General features: G+C 29.3%; 3 protein-coding genes across 3 annotated transcripts; 2 read left to right on the top strand and 1 right to left on the bottom strand.

Annotated features, from left to right (window-relative positions):
• Positions 1-2,740: 2,740 nt before the first annotated feature.
• Positions 2,741-5,239, top strand: LOC108805128 (glucose-1-phosphate adenylyltransferase small subunit, chloroplastic). Its single transcript, XM_018577097.2, has 7 exons — positions 2,741-3,068; positions 3,305-3,871; positions 3,938-4,117; positions 4,187-4,402; positions 4,492-4,590; positions 4,679-4,798; positions 4,880-5,239. Exons 1-7 carry the CDS (start codon positions 2,808-2,810, stop codon positions 4,994-4,996), a joined length of 1,560 nt encoding a protein of 519 aa, XP_018432599.1. The 5' UTR covers positions 2,741-2,807; the 3' UTR covers positions 4,997-5,239.
• A 3,070-nt stretch (positions 5,240-8,309) lies between these two features.
• On the bottom strand, positions 8,310-8,705 carry LOC108839150 (uncharacterized). Its single transcript, XM_018611973.1, has one exon. It carries the CDS (start codon positions 8,703-8,705, stop codon positions 8,310-8,312), a length of 396 nt encoding a protein of 131 aa, XP_018467475.1.
• Positions 8,706-13,652: 4,947 nt separating this feature from the next.
• On the top strand, positions 13,653-18,003 carry LOC108858252 (two-component response regulator ORR21). Its single transcript, XM_056991906.1, has 7 exons — positions 13,653-14,002; positions 15,630-15,706; positions 15,796-15,850; positions 16,428-16,494; positions 16,602-16,677; positions 16,776-17,345; positions 17,432-18,003. Exons 1-7 carry the CDS (start codon positions 13,708-13,710, stop codon positions 17,738-17,740), a joined length of 1,449 nt encoding a protein of 482 aa, XP_056847886.1. The 5' UTR covers positions 13,653-13,707; the 3' UTR covers positions 17,741-18,003.
• The last annotated feature ends 3,220 nt before the right edge of the window (positions 18,004-21,223 follow it).

Below are 21,223 nucleotides of genomic sequence, written 5' to 3'. Positions count from 1 at the left end.
TAAAATAAAATAATGTGAGCGTTTTACATTAGTAATTATTTATACATATTTCAACTGACGACAATTTTTTTATAAATAATAAAAATAAAATCATATATAAATTAAATAAAATTGTAATCGTTGTCAAAAAAAATTGTAATCACATTTCTTAATTTTTTAATAATTTACCTAAAATATCCAAAACTCAATGCACGTTCCTTGCTAATTTAAAATATTTACTAGATTATGCCTCGTCCTTAAAAGAGTGAATATATTTTTTGTTTTACATTTTTTTAGAATTGTTTTTGTGTGTTTAGTCATATTTATGTTTTTATTTGTATAATATTTTTTGAAATGATTAATAAAATATTTTAATAATTGTATTAAAATAGTTTGACAACACCTATATCAATAGGTAATGATTATAAATAATAAATATTTGATAATAATTTTTGTATCCTCTCTCATTTTTATTTAATTTTATATTATAAAAAGTCAAACAACCACATTAAACATAGAGTGAAAAATAAATTTTTCTTATATGCTATATTTTGAATTTTTTGAAATAACTATAAATTACTAAAAATGTTAAAAATCACACTTTGAAATTTTGTGATCAATGAACGTATTTTATTTTTGTTATAATAAGATACAAATGATCGTTGATAATAAAAAGATGCAAATGATCATAAAATTGTATGAATATGAATTCTCATTTTATATGTATTCATATATTATTATTTTTAAATTAAAATATGTACAGTATAAAAATACATAAATATGTTAATTTTAAAATTTGCATTAAAAAACTATCACATAGAAAGAACTGGGACTAGATGACAAAAAGAAAAAAGAATTGGGACTAGTGGTTTAGATTTTTACAGAAAATATACAAATGTTAATAAAACCATATGATAATAAATATCTATGTTGAAATATAATATATATATATATATGTGTCAATATCATTCAAATTTAATTGTATACCATATAAAAATTATTATTTTATTTATTTACCATAAAAATATTGTAAATAAACAGGCGGTTTTGATTTATGTGATTATTCTAATCTCATATATATATATATATATATATATATATATATATATATATATATATATTAGTTAAGAAACAATTGATTATTTCAGCAAGTATATTATCTTATTAATTAATAAATTTCAAAAATCTTACAAGATTTAAATGTATCTAGAAGCTATTGAAATCACCTAACGAGAACATGAATTGCACAATAAATTTGTTTTCCTAATCCTAACTCATTTTCTCTCGTCATGACAGTGACAAAGAATAATTTGGAAATTGACAATCTGAAGTAGTAACATTTTTAGTACATTCCTTCGTTTTTTTAAATGGGTTTAGAATAATTTGTAATGATTAATTAAATGGATCATGTACATAGTAAACTGTGTTTTTGTATAAAAATTGTTGCATATCCACAATAAATATGAACCATCATCATTTTCATTTTTTTTACAATTAAAAATATAGGTTAGGTAAAATCTGAATCCAAAAAATCGAACCAAATCCAATATGAAAAGTAGTACTGAACTTTAACCAAAATTGGTTAGATATCCAAATGGGTTCAAAATGTTGGTATTTAGAGAATCGGAGCCGAATCCCATCGGGACCGAAATATTTCGGGTGTCCAAATATATTGGAACCAAATTTATATAATTAAATATATTAACTATTTTTAAATTTAATATCCAAAAAAAAATACAAAATACATAAGATGTTCTTAAGTTGTCCAAAATATATATAAATAAAGTACATGTTTAGAATAGATAAAAGATACTCAAAATACCAAAAATACTTAAAATGGCTATTGATTTTCTCCAGATATTTAAGCTAAACCAATTTTTATGTTAAGTTTAAGTATTTTGACATATATTATTCAAATTTATATATTATTTTTTATTTTTTTAGATTTTAGATTTTTAGAAACTAAAAGTATATATGAACTTTATTTTTTTAAAAAATTAAACAGATTATCAAACTCAAACCAAACTCACAAAAATTCAAACCGAACCGAACTGAATCCGCGAAAATTCGAACTAAACAGAAATAAATTGAACCAAATGATAGTCAAATGTCATCTCTAATTAAATGTGAAAAAGTTATCGAATGAATATAGTTTATAATATTTAAATGTTATCGTAGTTAAAATAGTTCACTCCACAAAAGGCGCATATTACATCTAGTAATAGTTTGAAGATAAAATTCCTTAATACTCGTTGATACAACCATGATTTAATACTAAGTTTGCGAATAAACGGTTGTTTTATTTTTAATTGGATATGGAAAACACACAGAATTAAGGGGGGGGGGGGAGGTGTTAAAAGTATAACTCTAAAGGTTAGGGAGTCAAATATGCAATACACTAAAAACATATATTATTGATATTTGAAAGAAAACAACGTACGGTGGAGAATCCTCGGGCGTGATAATTATAGACCAGACCACAAGAAAAAAATGAAGAAGAAAACAAAAGGCAGCAAGCAGGAGTAAATAGACCGTTCATTTTGCATCCGCTCACATCCACCAACCACCTCGATTTTATATTTCTAAGATATTTTCACCGCCAAAAAATATAAACACCCTTATTTGACGAATAAACCTCTCTTCCTTGGAATATACGAGCACACCACGTCATCCATTCCCGTTAATATCAGCCAAACATAGGGATATATAGGTAAATTACAACATTTAAGATTTATGCCAAAATAAAAAAGATCTCCTCACACAATAATAGCGACAGAAGTAGAAGAAGAGTGAAGAAGAGTGAAGCTCCTCCTCTCGAACAACCAACAATGGCAACAATGGCTGCAATCGGATCCTTAACAGTTCCTTCCTCGAACCACACCCGTAGAGCATCTTCATCTTCTCAACGGAAAACTCTCTCCTTCTCGTCGTCTTCTCTTACCGGAGAGAAACTCAACCCCACGCAGCAGGAGAAGATCATCTCCAATCTCCCACGTCGCAATGAGAGAAGAGCACCATCGATCGTCTCTCCAAAAGCAGTTTCGGACTCGCAAAACTCACAAACCTGCCTTGATCCTGACGCTAGCAGAGTAAGTGGTGGTTTCTTTAGATTTGGATTTCGATTTTAGAGCAGGACCGGCCCATGCGTAGTGAAACATTTGCAACATGTCCCAAAATTTTTAAAGAAAATTAAATAGATATAAACCTACTGAAATATTTTTTTGGTCCCTAAAATTTTTTTTTACATAAACATTGTAATAGATGCCCAAAATCTCAGGGCCGGCCCTGTTTTAGAGTATTTAAAATTTATTAATGAATGTGGCAGAGTGTGTTGGGGATAATTCTGGGAGGTGGTGCTGGGACGAGACTGTATCCTCTGACGAAGAAGAGAGCGAAACCAGCTGTTCCTCTCGGCGCTAACTACCGTCTCATCGATATCCCAGTCAGCAACTGCTTGAACAGTAACATCTCCAAGATCTACGTCCTTACTCAGTTCAACTCCGCTTCTCTCAACCGTCATCTCTCCCGAGCCTACGCCAGCAACATGGGTGGTTACAAGAACGAAGGCTTCGTCGAGGTTCTTGCTGCTCAGCAGAGTCCCGAGAATCCTAACTGGTTTCAGGGGACTGCTGATGCCGTGAGGCAGTACTTGTGGCTGTTCGAAGAGCACAATGTGTTGGAGTTTTTGGTTCTTGCTGGCGATCATTTGTACCGTATGGACTACGAGAAGTTCATTCAAGCGCATCGTGAGACCGACGCTGATATCACTGTTGCTGCTCTTCCTATGGATGAGAAGCGAGCTACGGCTTTTGGATTGATGAAGATTGATGACGAAGGAAGGATCATTGAGTTTGCTGAGAAGCCTAAAGGAGAGCAGTTAAAGGCTATGAAGGTGAGTTTACTTCTTTTTTTGCGTAGATCTTCATGGACTTTGTTAATGACCATCTGAGTTTGTTAGGTTGATACAACAATCTTGGGACTTGATGACGAAAGAGCCAAAGAGATGCCTTTTATTGCTAGTATGGGAATATATGTTGTTAGCAAGAATGTGATGTTGGACTTGCTTAGAGACCAGTTCCCTGGAGCTAATGACTTTGGGAGTGAAGTTATCCCTGGTGCTACTGATCTCGGACTGAGAGTAAGTGTTCGCTTTCTTTGATGAATTCGTTCTATGCCTATCTGATTTTATGTTTTTTTTTTCGGTTAGGTGCAAGCTTATCTGTATGATGGGTATTGGGAAGACATTGGTACCATTGAGGCGTTTTACAATGCGAATCTTGGGATCACCAAGAAACCAGTACCAGATTTCAGCTTCTACGACCGTTCAGCACCAATCTACACACAGCCTCGGTACTTACCTCCATCCAAGATGCTTGATGCTGATGTTACCGACAGTGTGATCGGTGAAGGTTGTGTCATCAAGGTAAAAAAGAAACACCCTTTTCTCCTTGTACCCTTTCATATGTGAAAATAAAGGCTCTAGATTTCTTCTACATCTTGTTGATTCTCCAGAATTGCAAAATCCACCATTCCGTGATTGGTCTTCGGTCTTGCATATCGGAGGGTGCTATAATAGAAGACACCTTGTTGATGGGTGCAGACTACTACGAGGTTTGTTACAGTTTCAGTCCATTTGATTGAATAAGGATCCTTTTTAAAAAAAAAATTCATTTATGTTATTTTGATCTTTTGGCTTCAGACTGATGCGGATAGGAGACTCCTGGCTGCAAAAGGCAGCATTCCGATTGGCATTGGCCGAGACTCACACATTAAAAGAGCTATCATTGACAAGAATGCTCGTATTGGTGACAACGTCAAGGTCATTTTCATTTTAACTACTTGTTCCAACTGTCGAGAGGGCTCACAATTTTAACATCCTCTACTCTTTGCGTTTATTCAGATCATCAACACGGACAATGTGCAAGAAGCTGCTAGAGAGACGGATGGATACTTCATCAAGAGCGGCATTGTTACAGTGATCAAGGATGCTCTCATTCCTAGTGGAACTGTTATCTAAGAGACACCACCCCCTTTGACAATCTTCTTACATATCTCATGGTTTTGACCTCGTGTTAGCTTCCACTGATGCTATCTGTAATGTTATCCGCGGTCAGGGCCTATTCATCCTCTTCCCTTATCCCGAAATAATAATCTCTACTTTGTATTCTAGATCTTTGGCGATATACATGCATAGAAATGCAGAACTTGCCCTCTATGTAACAAAACTATCAACCAGAAATCGTTAAAAGGTGAGCAAATACTTTGGGGCATTGCAACAAAATTCTGAAAACTTTGCATGATCGCCAATCTGCAGACTGGTTTAATTTGTACATCAGACTTGGGGACAGGTGGTCAAAGAAAACTAATGAGAAGGTATGTTAGATCCGTTTGTAGACCACCATCCACTTTGTATGTTCTATACATTCATGTGGGTCGTTTAGTGCTCTGTATACCATTCAGAACCATAGGAGAAATGTTCACACCCTAAGCAAGCCATTATATTAAGGGAATGGCCAAACATAGATGTCTACAATCTTATTTTTCTAGTATAAAAACTATATTTCGAAAAGCCTATAGAAAACAGAAAACGATTTAAACAAAACAAAAATGAAATTAAAGTTTACCTTCTAAAAATAAATTATATAATCACATAACTATTACATTTTATCTATCAACTACTTATATATTATTTTGGTTATATATAATTTTTAGAAATTTATTTTTGTGTCAAAATATTATATCTAAGAACATGTCTCTTTGTAAATTTATATAGAAGAAAAACGTTTTTAAATTGGGTTCCATTAAAATATTTTACACCAATGTACTCTGTTCCGACTGTGCTCTTTTCTCCAAGTTAAACCCGCTTTGTTTCCATTCACTGCATGGAATAGAAGATGCAAGGTTTTCATTCTCCTTGTTAGTTCGCACTTTAACCATTTCTTATTCATTTTTTCTGTATCTCACAAGAGCTTTCTCTTATATTATCATGAGGTTGAAACGAATTTTAGAAGCTCTTTTTTTTTGCATTATGATAATGTAGATCTTTAATATAATAGATCACAAGCTTATAACGCCAAAAATAGAAGTTCGACCACTGAATATTTTTTATGTTCACAAAAAATATGTAGTGGAAAGAAACTTTGATTTTTTATCCGTTACACACGACTGAAATGTGATTAATTGCCTTCATTTTTGTTTATTTTATCGGTTTGGATTTAAGCTATTTGTTTTTTTCATTTACTTTTACTTTTTCTAACCTAGGTTGCATGGAAGCTTCATCGGACGTACGCTTCCCGCTTCGGAATCGGAATCGGAATCGGAAGCTTGTGGAAGCTTGCGGAAACTCACTTCCAAAGCGTTTCCAAAATATTCTCTTTAAATATCTTTTGGAAGCTTACGGTTCCGTTTTGGAATCACGTTTCCAATTTTTAAGACACAATGATATAAATCAATAAAAATATAAAATCATAGTTTTTAATTTATATAAAATCCAAAATTTAATAGTAATGAAATAGAGAGAATCGAAATATACAAACTCTAAAATTAATATTATAAATTATCCTTTTGTATTAAGGTTTTTATTAAATATATAGAATATATTAAAATATATATTTTCAATTATTTATGAAGTAATAAAAATAATTAATATAGTAATTTATTTAAACTTATTTATGTGTGTTTTCAAAGCTTTAATATGAAATCATTTGAAAATTATTATAAAAGAATAAGTGATTTATTTTAAATTTAAATCATATAATATTTATTTTAAGATTTTATAAAATTTTCTTATATTTTAATATATATATATAGACAGATAGATACACGCTTCCAACACGTATCCGCTTCCTAAATTTTTGAAAAATTTCGCTTCCACATTTCCATACGCTTCCGCTTCCACGTTTCCGCTTCCGTTTCCATGTAACATAGTTTCTAACTTAACCACATGTTTATTTCAAATAAACATTTGTCGTCGACCTTTGTGTAAGATCTTTAATAGGGTAAGTGGTTTGTAACTGTTGTTTCTTTTTATTCAGTGATGATATATTTACATTGCATCTATCTTATTAGAACAGAAGTACACATATATAATACCCCTTAGTTTTCAGTGTTACTTACAATTGCATGCCACTGAGAATTAAATTGAATTTCCTATTTTAATACTTGTTTTTTTCAGTTATATTAATGTGTTTCTTTTTATTTCCTATTTTAATGCTTGTCTTTTTCAGTTAGATTAATGTATTTTTTTCTTTTCTATTTTAATGTTTGTCTTTTTAGTTAGATTAATGTATTTTATTTTTTTATTCTTCAACAATTAATGATGTTTTAAAGCTATTTTTTTGTCAACTTAAAGTTGTCTAAACTAATTGAAAATATAAAAATAGTCAAAAGTAAACATAAAAAGTAGATAAACAATAATCAAACACCAAAAATATTTAAAATATATATTTATTCTCCATCCAAATATTGAAGTTCAACCTGTTTTTAATTTTTAATTTAAGTATTTTGGCTTACATTACTCAAATTTATATGTTTTGAGAAATTTAAAGTATATATAAATTTTGAAAATTTTAAAATAATTCAAACGGGTTATCCATATCCGAACCGAACCCGCAAATATCTGAATCAAACCGAAACCAAAATTTATAAATATTTGAATGTTGCTGAAATCTTTAAACTCGGAAATCTCAAACCCAAATAGATTTTAACCGAATCAGTGGGTATCCAAATACAAATCCTTAACATAGTCAATGTAAAACGATCAAGTATTACAAATACATCATTTAGTATAAATAAATAAAAATTAAAACAGAAAATTAATACTCGTGTGGTCGCACGGATCAAGATCTAGTATTTATTAAAATCAGATAATTTTACCACTAATCCAAATCTGTCTAAAACGTGTAAGAAAGTAAAAGGACATATTTTCGGTTAAAGAACAAAATGACATCAGTATAGCGTCCGATTAGTAATGACAAGCTTTAGTTTTTCTTTTGCTATTGTTGTGAATGTGTGTATTATTAATGTCGAATATGAACTCTTATATAGGGAGTTATAATGTCTGAAATCCTAATGGGCCAGTTACAAGATGGGTCATTAATGAGCCAAAGTCTAGTAAGTAAATCCTAGTACAATCTACGGTTGCTGTAACATCCACAATAATAGATTTCATAACACTCTCCCTTGGATGCCAAAACCATCTAGAGCTCGTAGTGTGCTTAATGTTGCCTCAATAAAACTTCTTCTGGAAAACCCAAAACCCAATGTGGTAAAAAGGAAAACCAAAGACAGGAAAAAGAGTACAACACAGACTACTCCCCCTGATTTGGACCTCAGTGTAGATCCTTAAGCCTACGCATCCCAAACTGATGCACAAGCTTCTTGAATATTGCGGTTGGAAGTGACTTGGTGAACAGGTATGCTGAATTGTCGCTGGAACGGACTTGGACCACCTGAACCTGTCCAGCTTTCTGCAGATCGTGTGTGGAGAAGAACTTAGGCAAGATGTGCTTCGTACGGTCACCTTTGATGTATCCATATTTGAGCTGAGATATGCATGCTGCATTGTCCTCATAGATGATGGTCGGAGCATCTTGACCTTCGGATAAGCCACTGTCCACTCGGATGTGGTTGGTCATGGACCGTAACCACACCACCTCTCGACTCGCCTCATGTATGGCGATGATCTCCGCATGGTTGGATGATGTAACAGCAAGTGACTGCTTCATGGACCGCCAGGAAATGGCTGTTCCTCCGTGAGTGAACACATATCCAATAAGTCCCCCTGATTTGTACCTTCGTGCAATGTCATTCAATTGCTAAGTATTTCATCTGAACTTGTTTCAGTGAATACGAGGTATATGTACTTCTTAGTACTTCGTCCATTTCATAAATATGGTCGGACATATTCTATGGTTCTCGATCAGAACATATGGACTTTCTATACATGGGGGTATATCGACTATAAATGCTTTCATGATATTCATGGTCCATTCGGATCATATGGTTTATCTCTCTTAGATAAATTTCGACCATGAATGCCTTTATATGTCCATGATCTGTCCGGATCATGACATCATCCATAATCCATCCGGATTATGTTCTCGTCCAATGTTGACCTGTCCGGGTCATGCTCTCGCCCAATATGTATGCCGTTCACAACTTTTGACCAAAAACTCTTTCATGAACCTTCTTTATTATATGCCCACGGTCTGTTCATGAATGGCTACTATGTTATAGTTTGAAGCTAATCAAAACTAAGCCACTTTTGAGTCAATAGAACGTTCCTCTCACTTGGATGGTTTAGGTCGGATCAAGACCTAGAGGAACTGGTAGGAACGAGCTGGACGGGACAGACTGCTCGGGACCAGTGATGATTAAGGTCGAGCTAGGTCGGACATGATCCTAGTCGATATGAATTCTTTGGTCATGAATCTGATGGATTCTCTCTGACCATATCATATTCTTATTCTTGGTATGTTGGATCATAGATCCCAACATTCATACACGGCTAATGATCTCTATTATAGATCATCGTAGTCTCTCCATAGCCTTTCCAAAAATCAATCATCTTAATCATCCTTTCTTTAAGTATAATCACAAGGAATTTCTTTCATGACTACTATATGGACTGCTCTGAAACGTTTTTATAGAACTTTCTTACTAAGCAACACTTAGTATTATCATATGTTTGTATACACGCATGCAGCTGCATTTTTTTTTCATTCTTCCCTCTAATTTTCCTCATTTTACTTTTACGTACATATTGGTAACTACAAACGTAACTTCCTTCTAGTTGTATGATTATTATGAAATTATACCGAATTGTATTCAGACAACGATACAAATTAGGATAATTTTTTAAGTAAAACTTAGTATAACCCAACATAGTAATCTAATAGAATTGTTTCATTTGCATCAGTTTGTACCTTAAATTTTAAAATTGAGACGAAATTTAGAATTAATATTGCAGATTAAATTTGAAGGAGAAAACATAAGAGAAAAATCAGAATTCTCTTAATTCATTAAAATTATAGTATGTGAGACCAAATGGAAGTATGATAGATTGGATTTTAGGAGTATCTAAGCTTTTTTCCTTTTAACGTCGAAAATGGATCAAAATCTGAGATACACTTAAAAATCGAAACATATCTACAATACTCTCACTTAATTTCACATGCTCTTTATTATTAATGAATTAATAAAAAAATTCCACTGGTACTTTTCTCAAATTTCAAAATTTTAAGTAGTCAATTTTAAATTTCAAATTTCCTATTTAATCTTCCTTAACAAACATGATACAACATAGTACATATAAATACTGTTTTATACAATATTTATATTGAGTTATACTAAATTATTGTGGAACAAGTAATCATAGTTAGTTGTACCGCTTATCTCGTACAACTTATGTTATAAATATTGTCTTGGTCTGGTTATACTTTTGAACCAATTATACTAATTTGTACGAAACAAATTGTTCAACTTAGTATAAATTTCTTATGATCCTAGGTTGTACTTATGCATTTTTAATCATTCTTACAACCATCCTGATCTGTTGATAGAATAAAACAATGAAAAAGAACCCGAAGAATAAAAATGGAAGAGAAAAAAAGATAAAATAAAAGTAGATGACTGGAGAAGAAGAGAGTAAAATCAAAAGAGAAGAAAAAAAATAATAAGAAGAACAGAAAATCGAAAGATAATATTGAAAGAAACATAATAAGAAAAAGATGAATGAAAAGAATATGGAAGAAGAGAGAAGAAGTTTATTAGTTTAAATGAAAGAGTGAAAAAGTTACTAAATTGCTGAATTCACAAATCACTAATTAGGTTTTTATCATTTTTCGAATAAAAATAAAAAGAAAAGCATTTATTAAAAACGTATAATCCTACATTGGTAATAATTGAGCAAAAAGGGGAGGGGGTTATTTCGAGTGGGTTCAATGGAAAATGGGGATGGAATAGATGTTGGATAATTAATACACCCCGTCTTTAGAAACAAAGAAGGGCATGAAATTTTTGTACGTGTGTGTCTACTTTTTTGAAATATTTCCAGTTGTTTTGGTAGACAGAGACCAAATTGTTTGAGCAGACATCTCGTTTAGAAAGACATAATATAAATATAATGTCAAAAAGCAGGTGTAACTGTTAAAGTTTATGGTGGTAAACTCAATGGAGTGAGTTATAGTGATCCCTCAACTGTGAAAATTTTAAAAATTTGACGAGATAAAGAAACTTTGTAGATAGAAATTTATGTATTAGATATCTTTTACATTATAAAATAAAGATATATAAGTTATTTTAATATCTTTCTGGGCTGAGAAAAAAAACCATTCACTATAAAAGCCTTATGTATCTTCTCTCTGTCTATTCAAATGTCGATACTAAATTGAGCAACGGAGATTAAACGGATAATTACCTCCTTTACTCTTATCATAACTCTTGTGTTCATTTGTGTCAGGTCCTCTCACCTTTCAATTCTCTTCCATGAACAAGATCTTTGGGTTCACTAAGCGTAAGATCGCATTCCACATGTACACTTCTAAATTGCTCATGAACGATAAAAGATTAAAACTATGTATCTGCAAAGTTAATAACTTAATTTTTTAAAAGATAAAAATTAAAGAAAAAGAAATGGAAATAAAAATGGAAAGCTGGATCTGATTATCATAAAATTATACTATGAAAGCATAGGTGTTTTATATATTTGTTGGAAAAATCGCCAAAAACTTAGAGTATGAAACCATATATCGATAAAAAGGAAAATAAATAATATCTAATCTATTAATTTAGGGTTCTATTTTTATCTACTATTAACAAGTCATAGTAGGACCACTTAAAGAATTAGTCAATATGACATATTTGATTATTTGTATTAACAATAAACCAACTATAAATATATTAACAATAAACCAAAAATTTGATTTTTTAATTATAATAAAATCAGTTGAGAAAGAATCTAACAAAATCTTAGTTTAAAATTTAAATATTTTTTAATAAATAACACATTAATATATTTCGAAATTAGTAATATAATATTATTATAAGTAAATTTAACTAAAACTTATTATAAAAAGAAAATAAAAAATTCTTTATACTAACTTTTTTATAGATTCTATGATATATTCCGTATTATATAAAAATAGAAGTGTAAATATTAAAAATATATTAAATAGGTAAATTAACAAAAAAAAAAGTTAGTATTAATATCAATATATTCCGTATATATATATATATTCTTATTAATGATGTATTTAATTTGTCAAAATCTCTTATTAAATTGACTCAGTGATAATTTATAATTTTTATTTATAGTTTATAATTTTTATTTCAGTTTAATCGAAATATATTGATATTAATTATAAATATTTTTATTTTATATTTTGAGTAGAATTTTTATTTTAAATATGTAAACTTTAACTATATACTTTGTATTTATTCTTAACAGAATATTATTATTAACATTATTATATCCATTTAATTAATAATTTATATACATTTATAATATATTTTCCTTTTTAATATAAGTATATTTTAATTTATATTTTTTATGTTAAAACAAGGTTTACACATGTTAAAATCTAGCCAATAAACTAACTTAATGATCATATTAATTAATACTTCATATAATAGTTTATGAATGCAAATTTTTGAAACCTATATTAAATAAAGTATTTTTTGTTTTTCTTAAAATAAATAACGTATTTATTACTTGTAGATTACAGGTTATCGAGTATATATATTTATATATATAGATGTGCACAATCATTACTTTATATAATAAGATATTGGAAGAGTCTATTAAACAAACCACCTAAACAACCACCGGAGACAATACTGTTATAATTTATTTTATTTTAGAAAACAATTTACTTTGTTAATTTTTATATAATTTGATTTATGTCTCAAATGTGAAATTAAAATCTCCATTTTTGTCTTTTTGACCTTAAAGAGTTTTGTTTTTCTCTTTTTCTTATGTTTTTTATATATTGGTTATGTTTTTTGCTTATTGTTTTTGTATATTTTTGCCAACGTTTTGTTCTCAAAAGTTGAATAAACATATAAAATTTGAATTATCACTGAACATACTGTAAAGCTTTATTCTTTGTTCTAGAAGATGTATGATATATAATTACACTATAACTTCAAAAAACGTTTATACTGAATTTATAGAATTATTGTGTATACATGGATCCACATATTATATACACATATAATTTAGATAGTACCTCAGTGTTCAATCATAATCGTATTTAGATAAATTTCAAAGATCTTCACAAATTGCTACTCTGATATTTTCGCAAGAAAGTAAGTTCTAAACAACCACTGCAAATATTTCTTGGCTTCTTCTAACTTTAATTTAGAACAGTTTTGTCATTCTCTGAAAACAAGTCTGTAACCCCCCACCCATTAAAATGATGGTCTCAAAAATGACAAGCCAATTATTTCTTAATGGTCACTTAATTTTCTATCACCCTGAGTTATTATTCATTGAACCTTGTCTTTTTGGGATTTATAAAAGTCGCTTTAATTTTTTGTTTTCTTCTTTAGTGCATGGTACAGCTTGATTTTTTTTTAATTCTATTTTCCCCTATAATGTTTTTATTCACTCTGACTTGAAAACAAATCAAACCAAAGGAAAAAGGAGAGAGAGAGAGAGAGAGAGAGAGAGAGAGAGAGAGAAGTTGATAGATATTTATAATAGCTCGTTGATTAAAAGTTTTTGAGATGAGTTCTCAAGAGCTGAAGAAGAAAGAAAAAGGAAAAGAAATTGTCACTTCCGAAGAAAAACCTACCACTTCCGAAGTCTCCATGTATTTCAGTGAGCAGGGAATAGCAGCTCTCCTAGAAGCTAATAAGAAAGATAATGCTGAGAAAGTTGGTACGCAACCAAAGGAGAGTTCATCTTCAAAAATCAAGCCTTGCATTTTCTTTACTTCAGATGAAAAGGCGAGACTGCGGTGGTCAAGCGACCTTCATGATTGCTTTGTCAAAGCCGTTGAGAAACTTGGTGGACCGGATAGTTAGTAACAAAATTCTTCTTTATAAAATTTACATTATACTGCTTGATTTCTTTGTTTCTTCACTTAAATATTCATTTTATTGATCTACTTTAATTTTGCATGTTATAGGCATCTTTAAAATTTCTACCTTTTCATGGTTTCTATGTTTTCATTGAGTTTTAAGATTTTCGTGATTTCATGCATGGATGTAATCTAGGATGATAGTACTGACCTGTCTCTATATTTGTGCTCGGCATCTCTATGTGAGTTTATTCTATTTTACAAATATTTCAGTTACTAGGGTTCATCCTGTGTAAGATATATATTTTATAAGAGGAAAAATGAGAAACAATGTTGTGTTTTCTAGATTATAAATTTCCAAGAGTTCAAGATACGTATGATTTTTCTAGATACTAGAAAATATTGGCTACAATTCCCTTCTTTTTCTAGATTATAAGTTTGCAAGAATTTCATGATAGTGCGGCTTCATGTCATTGATGGTCCGGTGCTGTTCGGTTTATTAGACCAAACCCACCGACCAATTTGTTTCTGGTTTTACCATTTCTTTAGACTCCAGTTTAGTTTTCATGTACTTTTTGGCTGAAGATCTTTAACCAAGTTCAATTCTGGAACTTTCGGTAAAGTCACTTTAACCGAATCATAAACACAAAAACCTATAAAATTTATTTATGTAATTAAAAATACAATTGTTAATATATTATTTATTTCAAAAATAAAACAATTGTAAATAGATGACACTTATTCCTTCATTAGTTTAGATTGATTAACCTTAAATCATTCTTAATGAGAAAGGAAGAAAGTAATATGTATATAAGTACATATGTGATTTAAAAGGGTATATACTTTTGCACAAAAAGAGGGGGTATATACTAATATTTAAGTTATTTTTTTTAAAACCAAAAACCATTTGTACAAACATTCTGCTTCTTATAGACGAGTTTCATTTTATTTTTGTTTTCAAATCTGGTTATTACTAGAATGATTCGTTCTTAAGACATGATCACACATATTTGTTGTTTCAAATATTTTTAAACATGTCTACCTTCTTATTTGTTTTTGTATTTATTTTGAAATTAAACTTGTTAAGGTATAACTTCTAATGACACATAAAGCTTTGAATCTATGTAGTATTGTAGGAATTTAATTGTTAATATTGGATCTTAATTAATTTTCTGTAGCAATAATAGGAAATGTTTATGATTTTCTCAAATTTTAATTGCGGCAAATAACTTTTCGAATAATGCTGTTGACAAATTATTTATTTTCAATGTATTTATCTTGAATTTTTTGATACATGGTCTGTCGATAAATATCATTTTTACCTGATATAAAATTGATGAATATTTACTTTTAGCATTTTAGCACACGACATGACATTTGTATATTATGAAAATATACTATCGTATATCAGTCCAAATCTAATTTTAGATTAGAAAATTGCAATATATATATATATATCCTATTTTTCATTAGATCTTACGAGTCCAGGAATTGTTAACGTGAACAGATAATTTTTTTTAAAAGATTGTAGTATGATTGGTGAGACGACTAACTTCATACATAAATATGTCTTGGTACATATAAAAGAACAAAAAAATTATATCACATATACTTATGTTTCTGCAGAGGCAACACCAAAAGCTGTCAAAAACATGATGGAAGTTGAAGGAATTGGACTTCACCATGTTAAGAGTCATCTTCAGGTCATATTATCCAATCTTTTTCATATGAATCTAAATTTAAGTTTGAGTTTTTTTGTAATCTATTTAACACTCAAATATTATCTTTCCAGAAGTTTAGACTTGGAAGATGTAACATACGGGATGAAACGGATCAATATCATAAACGTATGTTCAGCTCCATTACCTTAAGTTTTCGCTTCCATGTTTTTTTCTTTGGTATCATTTTTTTCGAAAGTTCATTTTAACTATTGATTTAAAAATAAAATAAAAGATGAGTAATATATATATATAAAATATATATACATATCAAACATCTGTTTATATATATATATATATATATATATAATGATCATATAATTATTCCTGTTCAGTTTAGAAACCATATATATATATATATATATTCATAATTTATGAACCATTGAGTTGATATTTTTGCTGATGTTTCTACTTTATTTTAAGATATAAAACAATATTTTTAAGTAAAAAAGGTATTAGAAATATTATTTTATAAAAGTTAAAATTATATGTAAGAATAGAGATAAATATTGGGCATTTTCTCCTGGTCTCAGTATCGTTTACTTATTGCTTCTTCTATTATATTTATTTACTCAAACGTCAATATATATATATATATATATATATATATACATAAAATTACAATATATATCTATATATATTGCATTTATATACATAAAATTACATTAACGAATCGAATGTTTTGTATTCTATCTTATTTCTTAAGGTTATAGAGGTCGGCGCATTTTTAAAGCATATGCTGCATCAAATTCACCTCGCGCACAAGTAAACATGTAAGATAAATAAATAAACAATTATATACATCTCATAATTTAGTATATGTTTCTATAAAAAACTGGTCATATGAGATCTTTAAATATAATGATACAAAATTGAGCAGAAGACCTAAAGTTATAGGAGATGTGAAGCCAAAGAAGGCAAAAGAAGACCATGGATCACTTTACATGCTTATAGAGGTAAAATTTGTTTTATTTTTCATTAATTGGAACATATATATCTATATTTATTTATTTATATCGAATTACTTTTAACTAATTTCTAAAACATTTTGTAGCAAGGTCTAAATTTACAAAGATGTCGTGAGGCAGAAAGAATGCAAATGGCTTTTGAAATAGAAAATAACCGTAAAATGTTGGAGGCACAATATTTGCAAGCAAGCATGGTTCCAACTATAACCAATCAACACATAAACTATATTTCAACAACAACTCCTGCAACTCAACAGCCTTCATCACAAACATCAGATCAGTGGTTAACAGAACGCTATTCCAGAAGACAGACCAGTGATTCACAACAACCAACTACTATGATTCTACAAACTACCACTTGTCTACCCAAGTGTGACTTACCTCAGGAGACAAGTAATACATTTTCAATGTACCAGCCACAGCATATGAATACCTCAACTCAAGAACAACAATTTAACAGCAGTCTCAACTACAACATCACTCAAGGTTTCATCAATCCGTGTGTGACTACTGAGCCACAATCGATGCCTGGCTCATCCATTGTCACAAATCAGGCAAAACTTCAGCTCAACGATGATTGCGTCATTCACGACTCATATCCCAATCCAAGTTTCCTACCTACCGCAGTACCACAAACAGTTGATTCCCTTCATCAGGTAATCACAATTTTTCGACAACTGATATTGCATATATCACACAATTGCTATAAATTATTTTATTGGTGACTGTTTTACTTCTTTAGGTTATTTCTAACATCACATTTCCATTATTGACGACATCACAACCTATACAAACACATGCTCCAAATCGTACTTATAATTATCCTGAATACAACACTCTTGAAAGGGTTAAAGCCCAGCTCAGTGCATTACAATACTCAAGCACAAGCCGCATTCAAGCAGCACCTTCTCGTGAAACCAACTTATTGTCTTCTGCCACAAGGGATGATGAGGAAGATCCAGTGGATATGTATATTGACTGGGGTAAATATGACGAAGTGGATATTGATGAACTTGATCCAGTTGAAGCACTCATGGCTTTAGGTTTTTGAGTAAGTCATTTACCTTAATATCGTAAAACTATCAGTATTGTTGTGATTTATATGTTGATTATAATAGGCATTTATTATAGAGTCAAAGAACTTGATTTACCTTTTTCGGTTTAAGTTTACATAATAAATACAAATCTAAGTTAGAACTGTGACACATATTATTTATCTGCCTTCATCACCACCATGTTGCCGTCGTCAACACTATGTTGCCGTCACCAACCAAATATTTTTCTCATGTCTTCCCTTGAAAAATTTCATGTATTCATAATATTAAATGGCCTCTCTCTTGTAGGACCGCGAAAGTCTTGATTGAAAATCATGAAACATAAATATATATATATATATATATGAAACAACAATTTAAAGGAAGAAACCTTTTAGAAAATCGTTTAAATGAATTTCATGGAATCGCGATTTGATCTCTTTTCCTAACTCAATAAAACGCCTGTAATGAGTGACAATTATGTGCAATTTTTGAATCCCAAAATAAAAATGTAATGAGACTGTTTTGCAACACCCAAAACAGCATATACTAACTCTAATATGATATACTTTCGATACTTACACTAAGATGAAGACTAGGGCTTTTTCTGAAAGTTTCTATTTGCGTTAAGGCATATGAAATAATGAAAGCTTAGGCATATAATTATATATGAAGAAATCTTGATTGACAATCAATACTATTAAAACAGAAGGCCCTTTTTTGAGGTGCCCTTCTGCTTTAAACATATTTACCATTCTATGCCACTGCTATATTTTTAGTCTAAGTTTTTGATTAAATGTTTCTTTTTTCGTAAATACCAGATATATTATTATCGAGTATCTCGTGAATTTAAACAATGGGTCAAAGAGAGTTTTTTTTTTTTGTAAATACCAGATATATTATTTGAGATTTTTCTCTCAAAACTCAACCATCCTCTCAAAATTAGATCTTTAGAAGGTTAGAGTTAGTTTACGGGGAGAGAAAGAGTTCTGGTTTTTTTTCCGATGTATTATAGCTATTCGATCGAATTTTGTTTTCCGCTTTGTCAGATTTTAAGTTTTGCTCGGCGATTTTGGTTTTGTTTTGACGAGTTTTTTTTAAATTTTCAACTATTCAGGAACAGATCTTCACCGTTTTCTTTTATTTCTGTTAAGTTGAAATCTTCACATTTCACAGTTTTTCACATCTTCACCGTTTTGATCTGGTATCATGTTTGCTGAATCAACTTTACTTCTTTTTGATAAGAATCAGTCTTTACCAATCTGAAATTATCCATTGAGGCATTTGGTAAAGCCTCTTTGATAAAGGAAGGGGAGTTTTGTGGATTTGTTAGGTCTTTTGAAAATTGACCCAGCAGAGTCGGTGTTTGTTATGGTCCGACAAAGATTCCGTTTTCAGTCCGATCTAATTTTCCTTTGGTTTAACACCACAGAAACATGGTCCTCTGATTATTATGTCTCGGCTGAAGGGAAAGGTGTTTCAGAGTCGTTGCGGTGGTTTTGCGGTGAAGAAGCTCGCCGGAATTTTCTCTGCAACAGTGACGAAGTCAAGGGAGGTGGAGAGAAGATCGGTGGAGTCAAGCTACGTGTTTCTTATTTTATTTTATTTTTGAAATCCATTAAGGTGGATAAGATTGTTTTATTTGAAACAGAAATAGATATTTCTTTCTAACAAAATCTTTTAAAGATCTTTATAAAATGTATTTTTGAAAATTAATCAGTTTAAATTGTGATTATCATTAAAATATAATTAAAATATATATATATATATATATATATATATATATATATATATATATATATATATATATGTGTGTGTGTGTGTGTGTTTTTTTAATTTTCGTTCATAAATAAAAAAATTATTTGAAATTCTAATTATATTTTATGATATTAATTTTTAAATTAAATAACCTTTGAAAGTATAATTTTAAAATGATTCTGAAAGATTTTCTTAGAATTTTTTTAAACAATTTTTTATTTGCATTCTAAATAAAAGATTAAGATATTAAAATATATAATAGTTAAGTTATGTAAAATTTTGAAAAATATTCTATAGAATGGTTCATGAAGTCATGACTAATATTTTAATAGTATAGATAGATTTAAATCAATATAATTAGATTTAAATCAATACAATTAAAATCTTCCGAAAATAAGTGGATTCCTATAATTAAAGAACTAAAGTAGAGTATAAATAAAGTGTCAATTAAATTTAAAATGCAGTTAGAAAATATATGTTTTATTTTTGTTAATAGGTATGGTAGAAAAAATGAGTTGGATTAAACATATATGAATTGGTCATGTTTTTAATTTAGTAGAATATACTTTTAGATATATAAACTAATTTAATAGGCTAGATTTGATTAAAAATATTTATTAAATGTGATTTTACTTAAAGTTATTGGACACCATATTAACTTATTTACACACACATATACGTATACATATATATTAAAAATTATTTTTTCAAATATTTTTCAAAAATTTTGTTCTATTTCCGGTACGGGTTTGATTTTACATTAGTTTTCGGATATAACACTTTAAAAACCGTTCGAATATATAAGTCATGTTTAACAGACTAATAGTGTATGATACTTTGATTTTCATGTCGATTCCAAATCGGATTTTCAAGGTACGAATATTGTTGACTATATAAGATAACTACTAAAAAAATATAATATGTTACAAACTTAATTTCTGAATTGCATATGGCACAAGTGTATAGTTATTCAACTTGATATATTTAATATAGTTACCAAAAATTATATTAAATGTATATTAAACGTAATTATGATTATAAGAAATAAATTTCTCAAAGAAAAAAATTAAAACAAAAAATACCCGCCTTTTAATTTTTAAATTAAATAACCTTTGTAAGTATAATTTTAAAATGATTCTGAAAGATTTTCGTAGAATTTTCTTAAACAATTTTTTATTTGCATTTTAAATAAAAGATTAAGATATTAAAATATATAATAGTTAAGTTATGTAAAATTTTGAAAAAATATTCTAGAGAATGGTTCATGAAGTCATGACTACTATTTTAATAGTATAGATAGATTTAAATCAATACAATTAAAATCTACCGAAAATAAGTGGATTCCTATAATTAAAGTTCCTATAATTAAAGAATTAAAGTAGAGTATGAATAAAGTGTCAATTAACTTTAAAATGCAGTTAGAAAATATATGTTTTATTTTTGTTAATAGGTATGGTGGAAAAAATTAGTTGGATTAAACATATATGAAGTGGTCATGTTTCTAATTTAGTAGAATATACTTTTAGATATATAAACTAATTTAATAGACTAGATTTGATTAAAAATATTTATTAAATGTGATTTTACTTAAAATTATTGAAGACCATATTAACCTATTTACACACACATATACGTATACATATATATTAAAAATATTTTTTCAAATATTTTTCAAAATATTTGTTCGATATTCGGTACGGGTTTGATTTTATATTAGTTTTCTGATATAACACTTTAAAAAC

Source organism: Raphanus sativus, chromosome 8, assembly GCF_000801105.2.
Source record: "Raphanus sativus cultivar WK10039 chromosome 8, ASM80110v3, whole genome shotgun sequence".
Taxonomy (NCBI): domain Eukaryota; kingdom Viridiplantae; phylum Streptophyta; class Magnoliopsida; order Brassicales; family Brassicaceae; genus Raphanus; species Raphanus sativus.
The sequence above is the reverse complement of the archived record's forward strand: the minus strand, read 5'-3'. Positions and strand labels throughout refer to the sequence as shown.